Consider the following 16,508-nt stretch of genomic DNA (forward strand, 5'->3'; position numbering starts at 1 on the left):
GAGGCATATTTATGGGAGTTTTCGATTTAGTTTTGAAGTGCCAAGTGATATGTGCGACTTGATATTCATTGTACGTATTTTGATAAATGTCAGAAGTGTGTTGAACAGCATTCAAGTGAACATCTTATTAACTGTGAATTGACAAGTGTTAAGCAACTTTACGTACATTGACATTGTCCATATTTGATTTATGTAATTGTATTGTCCTCTCTGTTATGACCCTCTATGAGAGTTGACAGTATTAATAAATAAATAAATAGACGAGGAATGTGGGTAAGAACACTTTATTTTCAGCACACATGTTTTTTTAATGAACTGCTGTTATACTGCTAAAATCTGCACATTTAATAAAAGTACACTGCTCTGCTTCATCACTCCATGCTAAGTGCAAGTATCCTGTACCAGGAAGTCAAACCAAGACGTGGGATGTTCAGTCTGTGAAAATAAAAACAAGTTTGAAACATTAACGTGCAAAAACTAAAGCACACTCAAGAAAATAAACACAGCACAGGAACATATCCAATGAATCAGAATTACCTTTGAGAGCAAACATATAGTTTCTATGGCACAGTGAAGAAACCTTATTCCTCCGGCTTTTTTTGTGCGCGAGAAAATATGAAAGTGCATGCGTTCTCCCCATATTGTGTATCTGTCACCTTTTCACACACAACAAAGATGTTGTCTCAATGTGCCCAATTGTCTTTGCATATCCATTTCTCTGCTCTCATACCATGATACCTACAGTTAAAGGCTGTAGCAATGCTTAGCTTGAATGAACCAACACAAGCTACATGCACTGTGCTGTTGAACATGGCATTGTAAGTTAGATTCATGCACAGCACATTCATGTGCCATAAACATTTGATTGTGATTGTAGGCAAGATAAATAAAAAGAAGGTATGTAAATAAGAATATTCCCTAATAAGCTGTGCAGAAGTGCTCTCCCGTTTGGACAGAAGCCGAGCACAGCTGCAGTGAACAAGAAGCCAACTTATACAGTATTTAAAATCTAGGTTCTAAATGTGCTACAGATTTTTCTGAATTCATGGTCGAAAATCTAGGTGTTAAAGGTGACAAACATTTAAACAGGTCTCTATTCGGACTGGTAATGCTATGTGTCCCCTAGTTTGATAAAATATGCCATATCACTGGTCTCCCAAGCTATGGCTGCTGTCCAGTTGCAAGTGCAAATCACTCAATTATGTCTAGGGCACGTTTGAGCAAAAGGCAGCCAAGATTACTGTGCCATTGAGATCTATTTCCTGACATCTGATTTCTTCTCAGAAAGCTACCTGTCAAAAAAAAACCTTCACAACAACATAACCCAAACCTTTCTTGAGTAAAGCCATCAGACTGGTCCTTGAACACTAATTACACAGTGGCTCTTTGTGATGTAATGTTATGTACGTCAGCACCTAACGAAGTACAGGAAAATTTAATAATGGCAGCGTGACAGGTACACAAAAAAGTAAAGGGATAAAACATCACACAGGCTGCCATCAGTGTTCATATCTCCATTTCAATGTGGATGTTTTTAGCAGTGAATACATGTTCTCATTAAAGTGAGTCATATTATTACAAAAGCGAAGGGCAAGGGTCTTTACATTCTAAACTGACAAATGTGCTTTATTACGATTCACCGCAATACAGGAGGTGTTTTGCAGTGAACCATCACATAAGGTTTTGGCTAACTACGGCGGGTGTGTCCGGCAGCGGGGCCTCTTGTGTATTGCGGTAAAGCGTATTATTATGACAAGAGCTAACCTGGCACGTATGGCTTTAGCCAACAAAAGTTCTCAAGACATCATGCATCCTGCCACGAAAATCTGCTTTGATGAGAGTAGAACATTAGGTTAGTCGCTGACAGAAACCATACATTCCAGATTCACGTAAATCTTTCCCAATATCGGCATGCTTCACCGCAACACACAAATATGTTGCGGTGATAACGGTGGTAGAACAGGCTGGTGCAAATGTTTCGACAGGGGAGCGTGCCTTCATCAGGGCAACTGCTTTCCTTGGCAGTTTTCATATACGTGAGTCCCCCCAACTCCCAACAGGGGAGATTTACATGGACCTTTGCCAAGAGACGTACCGACAAGCGTTTGGTAGTGGCTGGTAGAGATGCAGGAGTCTAAAAAGCGTTGCGAAATTCGGTTCCGTAAGGTTAGCTTTACCGCAATACAAATATGTTAAGTGGTTAGACATACAAAATATGTTGCGGTGAATCATAGCAAGGGTACCTGGCCTTTGATGCAAAGCAACTTCCCAAGAGGCACGGTAATCCCGTGGCTAGTTATGCAGTTCCCCGCATGCGAGTGAGTTCCCTGCGTTCGGCGGTTTCCCAGTGACATACAAAATTACATTGATTGACTGTGTTGTAAATGGGCGACGGCCCTATATGCTGATGCAAAAGCGTCGTTTCGCTTTCGAAAACTGCGCTCGGCTAAAGAGAACAACCTTGACTCGCAAAGCAGTTGAACAGGAAACTACGAAATTACGTAGCTATTATGGAAGAAATCAACAGCTCAGAAAAAAATGGCCGTGTAAACATTAACTGGCTTACGAGGTCGACAAACCAACGGTTCAAAGCATCACAGCCACGTCCGAAATAGCGCTGAAGGCCGGCCAGTACACTTATGCGCCTCGGCGCGCGTAATGTAACAGGAGACGGCAGGTGCACGCATACATCATTAAGGAACACATATTATTTATGTCGGTGAAAGCGGTCACTCTTCAGTTCTGACATGCTTCAGCGCGTAACACTAGTATACTGCGGCGAAGCTGACTTCAGGAAGCCGACTTCTTCAACTCATCTAGCGAGGCAGGTCCGTTTATCACGCTTGGCAACGTTTGACATTTTCTGCCTTAATTTCGTTTGTTCTTTTTAATTTTCTTATCACAGTGACCCTGTATCACGCAGTAGCAGAGCTAGTTCCGCGTCTTAACTGCGTTAGGAAAGGCAAGCGTGTATGCAGCAGGCACGGCAGCATTGGCTCTTGTTTGGAAACTTCAAGAGACGCTCTTCCGCGCAGCGATGTGATTTGTATTATTAAAAGAATGCAGGTGACGATTAAATGAGCCGCAGCAAAGGTGTAAAAAAGCAGTAGTAATGCTGTTCTAAGATCCTCTCGCTCGAGCGAGATGGTCTTAAAAGAAACCCCGATGTAACGCGATCTGACGGAACAGCTCGTCATGCCAGTGTTTTCTTACGTCCTCGTTCTTTCGTGCATCCTCCCCTGAACCAGACTACTGAATGGTTCAGTGCACGCACTGACGATCCTGACGGAGGCAATACCACTCACATGAGCAGCTCCATATAAGATGCCACGGCCCATTCCACATGCCGGCTGCAATTTGACGCGGCCAGGAGGCAAAATATGCGCACAAGGTACCTAATGGTAACGCATCAAACTGCTCACAGCCCCAATCCTTTATTACACGCATATAGCGTGGAAATATGAATTACTCACGCTCTAAGTGGGCACGGAATACGGACCGTTTCGCAGCGCAGCCGGCTCCGTAAAGCGGCCGCCATGGAAATGAGCGGATGTGACATCATGGGTTATAGCGGACGTGACGTCATGGGTGAACGTAGACATTTCGGGCACCTTTCGTCTGCTGTGCCCCGGGCACAGCAGACACGGCCTTTTCTCTCTCGCGCCCGCTCTTACTCGCGCCTGCGCACAAACGACTGACGATCCCTCAAATGAACGTCTCGTGGCAAAGGGTTTCAAGGGGACAAAACATAGATCCGATCCAATCCATTGTAGTAGCTGACAGAGAGGCAAACGGCAAAGCTAGCGAAGGAGCGAACGCGCACGTGCGGCACTTCAACATGGGAGCGAAAAAACGAAAAGCAAGTTAATATGTCCACATTTAGTCCTTGAAACAGGCGATTTTTGTAGGGCGTTTTCTCCAGTACTTACTTTTAATCATTTGTGCATGCTATGGGATGGATTGATAATGTTGTCTGAGGCAGATCCTGGCCATGCTGCCGCGGCACTTTCCTTTTGAATGCAGCAACTGCACGCAGAAGGATGGTTGAGCATGGAGCACAGGATAGATGTTGTCGATGTTCTGCCTAATTCCTTGTACGTATTTTAACGCAGGGACGCGCCGTGAAAGCTGCTAAGAAAGGCAGTGCATCGGTGGAACCAGAAGAGGTCTCAAAGGCGCCCCACACTTTCGTTATATCGCGCGGCACTCTCGGCAAGAATGCGTCAGAGCTGATGACAAATTTCAGGAAAGTTATGGAGCCCTATACCGCCTCAAGACTGCAGGTAAGTGTTCTGTTTTGATTCACTCGGTAACAGACGTATACGTTTCCATTCGGAGCCTGCTGGAATTCAGCAATATTAAAGCATGCCAGCACGCTGGAATGCTTTAAAATCGCGTTCTGCTACGTCCCTGCTTCGAATTTTGATGCAAAAAATTTGTGGCTAGAGTGCTTGCGCACGCCAAGACGATGGCGTGACACCTCCTGCGCGTGTGCGTGCTTGTAATCCGTGATTACTGAAAGCATCTACAAACCTTATTTTAAGGCAAATCAGGTGCGTCCGACGTTCCTTTAGACACTTCGATATAATATAATATATATATATATATATATATACACAAGTGCAAATGACGGTGGTATGTTCCGGACCAGGCAGGGTGTGTATTAGGTGAGGTTCTGAACAATACTTTGCAGTGCAATGAACGCGGTTTAAATCATGGATCCGGGACCTCAAAGTGGTTCGATGCAATGCTCACGCATTTATCTTGCATTTACCGCTCAATCGCCGCTGTATTTTTCGTCGTTGCGTACTGTTTGGTAAGGTAGTGCTGTAATTTCCAATTCATCACACCAATGATTCATGGCGCCCCTTGAGGCAAGTGTGGTCTTATGGGTATTCGTATATGCAAGTTCAGACAGTAGTGTTTTTGAGATGTAGATCATGTGACGTTATCAGGAGTAAAAAAAAAAAAGTTGTCAGATCATGTGAAATTATGCTGAACATAAATTTGGACTAATGATCAAGTCAGAAAGCCACCTTTTGATGTTTCCTGTTTCACACGGGACCAATGTTCAGGTGAAGAGGCAACACATCAAACTGCGAGTTCCCGTGATGACCAGTTGTTCGTGTTGAACATGTGATAAGACGACCGGCAACACAGAAGAGTTCCATGTGTTGTTGGTACTATTTGTTATCAAGGGATCTACATTGAATCTGAAACATTGACAAATTTTTTTACCTGGCATTATTTTCTGTTTCTGATAAAAAAATCTCCAATAAACTGCTTTATGACCTTTCTAGGTAGATTACATATCTGACACCTCACAATACATAACTAAATATGTCACTTGAAGCACACCGATCTGTATTGAGCCGGAATACATCTTGCTCTTGTCTTCTGTGTGGTATCATTGAGGCTGTGGTCATTTATCTTCTGCGTTTATGCAAACGACCAGTTACTGTGTAATATCAGCAGTATTACGAGGGGAGTAGCTTGCCATATGTCTTTCGTGATATCAAAATCTTTGTGCATATATTAAAGGGAAACCAAAGAGCGATGTAAAGTTTAGCTGTATTAGCAAATTAAGTATTGGCAATAGCAGAGCAGCCACTCTTATCATGAGAGGAAAGACATGAAAATGAAAGGTGTGAGGTACAGCCACTTAGATGTTCCTGTACTAGCTTGCTGTGATGTCGGGGATTTTAACAGCATTTACTAGTTATTTATTGTCATAGAAGGACTACATCGCATTCCAATGTAACAATAGGCTCAGCCCAGCATACTTAACTTTTCACAAGCTAAAATGGTCAAAATACTGTGAAATATGTCACACTGACATACTTGGCATTTAAGTTTTGCTGCAAACATCAACACAGCAAAGTTTTAACCTCTACTTTATTCACTAGTAAGGAAACCTTCACTGCCATATAGAGTACACTAGACTTTTTAAAGAATACTACACAATTATAAACTGCTGTACTGTTGCTATTTAGCCCCGCATGGGTGTCTGCGTCAGCAGACATTTGGTGTGTTGCGACACCACATACCCGAGCACACGAGGGTTGGACCCTCCCGCGTGTAGCCGTGCGCAGCTTAGCCGTGTCTGGGGAAAGGGGGATCCTGGGGCTCGAGCCGATGCCGGGTGTTTGGACCTTTAAGGCCCCCCGGCGGAGGCAACACACCTCTTTGGCCTCTGCTTCACATAGACGGCACCTCCAGACTGACCCACCTGGAGGAAATCGCAGTCGCCTTTTCCTGTCCCCCTCTTCAATCTTTTGCTTTCTCTCTCCCAGTTTCTTCTTTCCTGTCTCCTTATCACTTCTTCTCACTTCCGTATTCTGGGCGGCAAGGGTTAACCTGGTGTAATTATCCAACCTTGGGCATTTTATATTAGGTTATAGCGGCGATGCATGGCTGGTGTCTGCAGGCATTCTCCCGACCTTGTAGCGTCCCATTGTTGAGCTCAGTGGTGGGTGGCCACCATCGCTGCAGAATTTTCAAAGTTTGCATGGCAAGCGCTTTTCCCACACTGCCTGATCGCTCCCTCAAGAGGGGGCGCACCGATGAACTATTCAGCTTTTTTTATGAAACCGAAACCGAAATACCATGTTGTTCACAGTCAACACGAAACTAAAACATGACATGGCATGACAAGAACTTTATTTGAGACCTGAGGGACTGAGATCTTGGGGAGCTAAAACCGAAGGCTCCCGAAGATCAAGTCGGTGGCGCCGCCCACGATGGGACCGGGAGATGAAGTTCTGCCGCAATGTCGTGGGCTCTCTGGACAGCCTGAAGTTGAATGTGGAGATTGCTGCTCTTGAAAAATTCCTGCCATTGTTCTTTCGTGATGGGTGGAGAGGCATTAAGGGCTGGGCACAGCCAGAGCATCTGTTCAAAAGAGCATGAGTCATGACCACATTTGGGGCACGACTTTGAGTGGGCAGGATCTATCCTGTTAAGAGACTGAGGAGGGGAATACGAACGGATTTGCAGATGTCTGAGTGTGCTAGCCTGAGGTTTGTTCAATTTAAGGTGTGGAAATGTCCTCCTGCCGAGTCGATAATGGGAAACAATTTCGTGGAAAGTACATAATGGATCTTTGTGGATGTTGACCTCGTTACAAGCCTGGCTACTCACGACAGCGTGGTACGTGAAATTACATCCAAGCAGGTTAATTGAGTTATCTAGATGGGCTGGGAACCACGAGATGTGGTATCCTCCTTCGCTGCTCTCCCTAGTCCTTTGAAGTGCTTTAATCAAAATACTGTTCACCTGTTCTGATACGAGAGCGGACGAGAAGGATCTAACCGCCGTGCGCGAGTCCGAGAAGATGGTAGCAGGAACTTTTGAGCTGTGAAAAGTCGGAGTGATCGCCGCTTCCTCTGCCACATGGGCAAACTTCGTATAAACAGAGGCTGCATGTCCGAATGATATCACCGTTTCTTGTAGCCAAATCTCTGACTAAAGCAATAGGCCCAGTTTACAAAGTAACAAAGATGGGAAGTGGTGATCTTCTTCTCGAAGTTCGTGACAAGCCACAATACGACCAACTCTCGAAACTTGTAGTGTTTCCCATCTCAGTAGACCCACACAGGACGATGAATACAGTGCGTGGGGTCATCTCAGAAGATGACCTTCTTGAACTTAGTGAAAGTGAATTACTAGAAGGATGGCAAGAACAGAACGTTGTCAAGGTGCAAAGGATTAAAATAAGACGAGATGACAAAGAAATAACCACTAGGCATATCATCATTACTTTTGGAACCAGCATTCTTCTTGAATCAATCGAGACCGGTTACTGCAAACTACGTGTCAGACGATACGTTCCAAACCCGCCTCGATGTTTTAAGTGCCAGTGTTTTGGGCATGGGTCACAAACCTGCCAAGGGCGTGCTATTTGTGGTAAGTGTAGCTCCATCGAACACTCTTCTGACGGTTGCACTACAACACCCCACTGTGCCAACTGTGAAGGAGACCACCCAGCTTACTCGTGATCCTGCCCATCGTGGAAAAAAAGAAAAATAAATAATGGAGCTCAAGGTCAAACTAAATCTGTCGTTCCCAGAGGCACGTAAGCGTTTCTCACTCCACAATCAGTCCAGTCCTTCCTACACCGATGTGGCGTGCCAGGGGGCAGCGCTACATCATGCAGCGGCCGCCCAAGTCACACAGAGTGTGACCTTATATTGTCGTGGGAGATTTTAATGCACACAACACCCTTTGGGGAGGTTGTCGTTGTGATGCCAAAGGACGCTTAGTGGAAAGCTTCCTCTTCACTGCAGGTGCATGTGTACTTAATAATAAAGAGCCTACATTCTATAACGGGGCAAACAAAACGTTTTCATCAATTGATTTAAGCATTGCATCTGGTACACTCGTACCGTATCTAGAGTGGAACGTGCTTAAAAATCCATATGGAAGCGACCATTTTCCGATTATCATAAAATCAACAAAACGTGATGAATGCTCTCCATGCGTCCCCCTACTGGAAAATCGAGTCAGCCGACTGGAAACGTTAGTAAGAACTCACCTGCATGACCTGGGAAGACATCTCTACACTTCCTATTGATGATACAGTGGCATGTCTGACAGCATTTATTGTTGATGCGGATGCATTATGTATCACTGAATCAAATAGATCGCCCTCAAAACGACGTGTTCCCTGGTGGAATGCGGAGTTCAAGGAAGTTTGTATAAATCAAAATAAGGGTTGGAGTCACCTTCACGAATCTCCAACTGCTGAGAACCTGATCAATTTCAAGAAAATAAAGTCACTAGGTAGAAGAGCACGCCGGCGGGGTAAACGGGAAAGTTGGCAAAAATGCATCAGTAGCATCAATTCATATACAGACGAACGGAAAGCCTGGAATAGGGTGAATAAAATAAAAGGCCGCGAAACTCATCCTCTACCATTAGTAGACTCAAGGAGACTCTATTGAGGACCAAGCTGATTCTCTAGGAGTGCATTTTCAGTACATTTCGAGTTCATCCCATTACTCAGATACATTCCTAAGATATCAGCGACAAGCGGAACGACAGACTCTGGATCAAAAAGGAAATAAAAATGAACCTTTCAACCGACCATTTAACCTGGCGGAATTTCAGGCTGCACTGAACTGTTGCAATAAATCGGCCTCTGGAGATGATCGCATAGTTTATGAGATGATCGAATACCTACATGCTGAAACACACAAAACACTAATATCACTTTTTAACGCCATATTCTCTGCCAGTTATATTCCATCTGCCTGGAAGCAAGCAGTCGTAATTCCTATTCTCAAAGAGGGCAAGGATCTGACTTCGGCCAGCAGCTACAGGCCTATAGCCCTGACAAGCTGCCAATGCAAACTCTTAGAAAAAATGGTAAACAGACGCCTAATTCATTATCTTGAAAGCAACAAAATACTAGACCCCCTGCAGTGTGGTTTTAGGGAGGGTAGCTTTACAACAGATCCCCTTGTCCGCATGGAGGTGAATATCCGAGATGCCTTAGTGCACAAGCAGTCTTTATTAGTGGTGTTTTTAGATATGGAGAAGGCATACGACACAACTTGGCATTTTGGAATTCTTCATGATCTGACTGGTATGGGTGTCAGAGGCACCTCTTCAACGTGATTCAAAGCTACCTCTCCAATCGTACGTTCCGTGTCAGGGTTGGTAATGTGTTATCTCTACCATTTACGCAGGAAACAGGTGTGCTACAAGGTGGTGTGCTGAGCTGCACCCTATTCATAGTAAAAATTAATTCCCTATGTAGGGTCATACCACGAACAATGTTTTATTCAGTGTATGTGGATGACATACAGATAGGATTTAAATCATGCAATATTTCTATCTGTGAACGACATGTACAGCTTGGCCTAAACAAAATATCTAAGTGGGCTGACGAACCCCCCAAAAAAGCATGTGCGTTCTATTCTCTAAAAAGAGAGGTATATTACCTGACCCTGCTGTACACGGTCGTCCACTCTATCAGAATGCCGCTCCGTGCTGCCGGCACACCGTGGGGCGCCTCTGTCGGGCGCCGGAGGAACTATTGCGCAGGTGCAGTGAGAGCCGCAGGCGGGGCTTCGCGCGTCGTCTGCTACAGTGCGCCCTGTACTGCGTTGAAGTGGGCTTCAAATTTGCACTGCCTCCGCAGAACGCCGATCGGAGAAACGTTTCTGAATAAACAAAAGACTGCTGAGAAGCCTAACAGCTGCTTTTATCCCGTTGCAGCAACCGTAGCAAAGTTTCCTACGTGCCTGGTGAAGTTGAAACACACAAATAAGCATGCCGGGGAGAAAATGCGCACCGCGTAATATTCGAAGCTTTATACTACTGCTGCAGCACTACGATCCGCCAATATTTTTAATTTTTGGCGTCTTGCTGAGTAGCTGGTAATAAGTGTTAGCAGACGACTGCTATTGTCTGCTGAAATCTCGGCGCAACGAAAATTAATCGGAGCAGAATAGTAATAGTGGAGGTGGAGCTACATTTTCAGTCTCCTATTTTACCTTCCCACAGATAGAGGTAGACGGCCAGGTAGACTCATCAGCGTTTAAACGACAGGACAAAAGAGACACAGACACACACACAGCAATGTGTGACACACACATCGCACTACCGCACACCTATTGTATGGGAGTGTGATGTGCAAGTACTCTGTAGCCAGTTTCTAAGCATGATGTAGTCCTGATTGTATGTTCAGGAGCTTGATTTGAACTAGTGTATGAAATGCAGGCAAACATTGAAACTGTCTTTCTGACTGTTCGCATCTGAATTTGTACTGATGGTACACCAGTGACCATACGGGACTTGTTCCAGCCATCACACGTGTGCCGGTGACCTTCATAGAGTTAAGGCTCCCCTTAAAAACCGAAAGTTGGCCCAAAAATAACATTTTATGTTTTGTCATTTTTGCGTCTCCTTTTTCTATTTAGCTATCGTAAAATTTGTATTTTAGCTATCGTAATAATTCTTTCTTTACTGTAAAGATAAATGCATGGAGTGCGCGCTAAGCCCAGATTTTAAGGTTTTTCTTCAGAAAAATTTTTAATTACTCATATGTTTCACATGTCGAGATCACATTTTTTTTAAGGCAACTTTGATAGGCCCCAACCCTAGTTCCAATTGACCAACGATATTACCTTAGTGCACACCTTAGACATTCTTGATTATTCCTGTATCCTAACCACCATGTTTGGTTTCGTCTAGATGCTAAATTTTCTCCAAACAAAAGAACTCCATTCCTATGATATATCGGGTAGTAATTGTCCTAGAACAAAAATAATTACATTTTTGGAATCCACACATAAAAATACACAATGTGTGCAAATTTGGCAAAGATTTAGCCTTAAATAACATAGTTTGCTTTTAGGTACAGTGTCCCCCGTGTTTCCAAGGTAGTCTGGGATAACAAGAATTATGTGGACAAGAGTGATGTAAGAAATATGTAAAAATAATTTCATCATCTACTAAAGATGCACATCATGCCCAACCTTTTGCATAGATAAACACAATAGCATTTAACTGAGCTCGGGACTACAACAAAGTTGTTTAATTCATGGAATACTAACACCAACACAGGAATTTCTTGCACATAAGATATGGGGCACCAGCCAGGCTGTACATAAGATTCAGCCAGTCACAAACTAGCAATGTAATGACATTCTCTGTCATTTGTTGGTACAGAAGTTTGGAATGACATACCCTGTTTTATTAGTAACATTCTAAACATTATATCATATTTAAAAAACATGTACGCATGCATATAAGAACCGTTGTTGTTGCCAAATATTTTATTTTGTGCCTGTTTTTGTGATGGATCTAAAATTAGCCATGTAGGCTAAGGATCCAGATGATTCATTCAGTTCTATTTTACTGTGCTGGATAAACTGTTCTTTAAAAAAATGATTCTTGTGTTGCCACACAGGTGCGGAGGAAGAATGTGGTCAAGGACTTTGTGTCAGTGGCTGGACTGCTACATGTGACACACCTGGTGGTCTTCACCAAGACTGAGAAAGCCATTTACATGCGACTAGCAAGGCTACCTCGTGGGCCCACGCTTACCTTTCGTGTGGAAAACTATGCCCTGGCTCGTGACATCATTTCAAGTTTGAAGAAGCCTGTCACCTACACACATCAGTTCAGCTCTCATCCACTGCTTGTGCTGAATAACTTCAGCGGGGAAGGCATGCACTTCAAACTAATGGCCTCCATGTTCCAGAACATGTTTCCATCCATTAACATACACACGGTAAGCAAGAAATGTATGCATTGTGCCCTTGTCTTGCTGCCATTGCTTGAGCTGGGCAAGCAGTCTGGAAGTTCATTGCAATCCTGATTTTCAACTTATGCAGCTGCATATCATTGGGAGTGAAGTACCAGAGTGCTTGCACTAAGCATTTGAGGCAAATTTAAGCACGCCCCAGTGTTTAATTGCATTGAAGCTACCCATTGCGGTGTTTGAGTCACAGGTTCGATCCTTCGCTGCTGCAGTTACATTTTGGTAGGGGTGGAGGTTCTTGTACCATGCTTTGCTTGCCTATATTGTCTATATGTTCCTGTCAGTGATTTCACTTGTTCGAGTAAGACCTTTCTTTAACCAAAAGGATACGATTACCCGTGTTAGTTATTTGTGAACGTTACTAAAAAAAGCCCAACCTTTTGGCTGCCAGACAACAAAAATCTGAATTCTCCCCGGTGGTTTTCCTCTTTGAAAATAACACTCGATTTTTACCAATTTAAGAAATATAATACCAAAAAATGAAGTACTCTGCGTATTAGCAGCCTTTAAATGGAACAAGCATACCTGTGCACCTGGTGGTCGCCTGGTATTATGCAAGTCCTAGCACATTGCTTCCATTGAGCACGCCATGGGTAGTGCCCAATACGAAGTCATGCTGAGGAGCCATGCGTTCGGAGTTGTCTCGCTGTAAGTGAGTGGTGATGGAGCTTTTCCTTTTTTTTTCTTCCCCTCCCCCTTTTTCTTTTTTTAAATCAAAAGTGACTACTTTTGTTAGCCTTTTGTGACACATCCACTTGTATTTCCAAAAGAAAAATTTGCATAGATGCTACTTTACATCTGCATTATCTGAAATTAGGCTTTTTTACATGACCTATAATCCATTGCAAATGGCTTTTAAGCCCCATCAGTCAACCAGTTGTCAATATTGAAGCCTGTTGCTTTGCGGTCTTTCTTAGGCTTCAGCTTCTTTAAGGTATGGTCTCAAAAGAGTTCAGAAGACATCAGCAACTTTATACTTTGCATGTACCATATTTACTCGCATAATGATCGCACTTTTTGGTTCGAAAAATTGACGCAAATTCCGGGGTGCGATCATTACGCGGGTTAAATTTCCCGCGAAAAGAAAAACAAATTTTTATCCCGCATTTGCTGCGGGATGCAGGTGTTCCATATGGGTGTCCCGCGTTCGTGCGGGACACCAAAACAAAAATGGCGGCCGGTGGAGCAAGCCCTGACCTACTGTATACAGTAGGTCGTGAGCAAGCCGAACGCGATTTTTTTTCTTCTCGCGAGTACATATTGTGTATTGAAACAGTTTCTTCCGTATCAGTAATGAATAATATCGTTAATATCAGCAAGTTTGCGGCAATAACGTAGCCATGTCCACTTTGAGGGGACAGAAACGGGGATGGGCAGGCTTAGCTGCCAATGACATAGAAACACATGGCCGGCATGCTGCGGAAACTGCGACATCTGTCTTCACTACTATCCTAATACGGCATGTTTCCACTAAGGGTGGGCGAATATCTTAGCTGTGTTACAAGCGTCGGCGTATGAATAGAGTACACTTCTAACGTATCAGTGTAAACATGGCTACTATCGTTGCCACTCGCGACTTGCTGCGTGCCCACGAGTGCAGACGAGAAGAATCGAAAGGCGCCCTTTATGTTGTTGACCAAAACCATAATGAAGCCTACAAATAATAAAGGCAAGTTTGGTTGTACCTCTTTTTGTCATGGAAGTGCGGAAAGTAATGAAGTGAGGCATCTACTTAAGAATGTTTGGTGCATGCAGACCGCTTGGTTTGTCTTGAAGAGTCGTTCATGTAGCATTTGACAGATGGTAAGCACGATCATTATTAGCTAGACTTGGCACACGACATATCGCTGCGGCAAGTTCGGGGTGCGATCATTACATGGGAAAGAAAAAAAATTGAATTTTGACGACAAAATTCAGGGGTGCGATCATTATGCAAGTAAATACAGTAATTACTTCTGGACAGGAGGCTATAGGCTCCTTTATAACTGCAGTAGTGAAGAACCATATTTAAGTTGGTCTAATTAGGTAGTTTCGTTTAGAAATAGCAGAGTGACTGGTCATACCATGTTAAAGGGACACTAAAGAGCAACGCTAGATCAATTTATACTAGCAAAATATTTGTTTGAAACCTTAGATGTGGGTACAGCTCCTACCTGGGGCAAGATTTTTTTGTCCGCTTTCATTTCCATTTTTCTTATTTCTACATTTCAGTTGAAAAGAAAAATACCTTCCCGTAGGCTTTCTCTGGTTTCATTTTCTTTGCTTCATGTGTAACTAATAAAAACTTGGGGCCGTTGTCCTTATTTTTCTGGTTTATTCATTAATTCGGCAGACAAGGGTTGATCGTGACTGAAGAAAATGCAGGCAAAAGTTCCCTTCAAGTACGCACTGAAACATAAGCATCAGTGTGACATTACAAATTTTGATGTATCTTCTCGTATTTGGACCAATTTGGTGCATGTTTTGAAAACTTGTGATGTTGATTCTTTGGCTTAAGTGCGGTGTAATCCTTCTTTAACAGTGAACAACCTACCAGACCCAAGCAGACACTGTCAAAATTCGTAATGTAAGGGCATGCTGGTGCAGGAACTTGAGAGTGGCATTGCCACCTGTCTTTCTTTTGTCTTTGAATTCTTTCTGGGTTGCCAAGCCTCCTCTCGTGGCAAGAGTGGCTGTTTTGTGATAGTATGAGCATAATTTACTAATGCAGCTTGACTTGCTGTGCCTCTTTATTCTTCCTTTAAGGGGGGACACGGCTCTTTGCGGCGAAAAAATCGCGAAAAAATCGATTTTTTGAAAACGATATTTTCGATATCTACAGCTAATATTCCTTTAATTCACCAAGTTTCGAATCTCGGGGAAGAGTATTTCGTCCGCAATATCAATTTGTAACATCACTGTGAGCTGAATTCCGCGCAAAAACAGCCCTTTTTATCGCGGCGCGTAGCTCTTTTTCTACGCGCGCGATCGCAGCCATCTTGGTCTCGTTGGAAAGAGGAGCCTTCCTTTAATTTCCCGCCAAAAGTGACTCCGTCGGTACGCCGGTGACGTTGAAATCCGGGGAGGAAAAAAAGCCCGAACGCGCGATCCGATTCGTTGACTAGCGCACGTGACCAAAAACGCGTGCTGTGGTTGGCTGCGCGATGTTCCCGTCGTCTGCTCCACTCCGCAGGCGACGCGACTGCGCGTCTCGTAGGTTTGTTGGCACATGCCCAAGGATGTCCGATCCACCGGGAAAGTTCGCCACGAGGTACAAGTTCGACAGAAAGAAGAATCGATCAGCTTATAACTTTCAAAAGCGCTCCATTCCTTCTAAAAGCATCGAGAGTAGCTCGCCGCCAACCGCAAATGATGCCGAAACCGCGGACGATGCCGAAGTAGGCCTAGCCAGCTCACAAATGAGTGAAATCGTTACGGACAGCGGCTGCGTTCGGCGTGACACTGCAATGTTGCAACGTGCGGATTTGTTGCAGAGGGAGATGAATGCTCAAAAAAACTTCGAGTTCTTGCGTCAACGCCAGCAACAACGCGGGTGTTGGATTTGCTCACTCGCGCCGACGGCGTTGCAGCCGCGCCAGTCGACGCCGAGGCAGGCTTCGCTTTCCTCAGTAGGACTCCGTGAACGGACTGATGCCGTCAAGTGCAAGGTGTGCGGCGGCAGCGTCGCAGTAGGCAAAAGCGAACGGTAATCTGGCCTCGCCATAAAGATCGTTATCACGTGTGCGTGTTGCGGCGATATCGCGTCGGCATGGAGCTCGACCCGCGTGAACAACCTTGCCGCGCGCGCGATGCAAGCCACCGGGAATCGGCGAACGGCGCTAAACGATGTTTTTGCCGCATTTGGGTGGCCGTGGTCAGAGCGACTACATTCCTGGTAGCTTTTAGCCACTTTCACTGCAAAATAATGCAAAATTATTTCTGTACTTTTGATTAAAAGTGAATGTATTCCTTTTTTCTCGTTTTCTCAAAACACCGACTTTTCACTTGTACACGATGTAGGGTCAGATTTTGGAATTTCTGCTTTAAAAATTTTCAATTCTGCTTTAGATCAGACAGTAGGGTAGCCACAATTCGAACAGTAAAGATTGAATTGCTATAAAATTACTAATATTTGATATATCAAAATAGTATTCCTACCATTATGTTCCTTATGTTTTCTAGTACCCAGGCATGTGCCAATACGAATTTCATAGCGCATTTTTCCCCCTATTTCTGCAACTTATGAACAATGAATTTC

The 16,508-nt window shown here is 44.1% G+C and overlaps 1 protein-coding gene and 1 long non-coding RNA gene across 2 annotated transcripts in view; one reads left to right on the top strand and one right to left on the bottom strand.

Moving 5' to 3' along the window:
- Positions 1–268: 268 nt before the first annotated feature.
- LOC140219491 (uncharacterized) lies at positions 269–3,639 on the bottom strand. The gene is made up of 2 exons (XR_011895800.1): positions 3,474–3,639; positions 269–435 (listed from the first exon to the last, which is right to left on the bottom strand). It is a non-coding gene; the product is annotated as an uncharacterized lncRNA (long non-coding RNA).
- Positions 3,640–3,756: 117 nt separating this feature from the next.
- ppan (Brix domain-containing protein peter pan) overlaps positions 3,757–16,508 on the top strand; it is a 49,021-nt gene continuing 36,269 nt past the window's right edge. Inside the window, exons 1-3 of the mRNA XM_050196391.3 lie at positions 3,757–3,859; positions 4,113–4,283; positions 11,918–12,241. Coding sequence (XP_050052348.2) covers positions 3,839–3,859; positions 4,113–4,283; positions 11,918–12,241 — 516 coding nt within the window. The 5' untranslated portion in view covers positions 3,757–3,838. The remainder of the gene's footprint in view (positions 3,860–4,112; positions 4,284–11,917; positions 12,242–16,508) is intronic.

The sequence above is a fragment of the Dermacentor andersoni genome, chromosome 1 (assembly GCF_023375885.2).
Source record: "Dermacentor andersoni chromosome 1, qqDerAnde1_hic_scaffold, whole genome shotgun sequence".
Classification (NCBI taxonomy): domain Eukaryota; kingdom Metazoa; phylum Arthropoda; class Arachnida; order Ixodida; family Ixodidae; genus Dermacentor; species Dermacentor andersoni.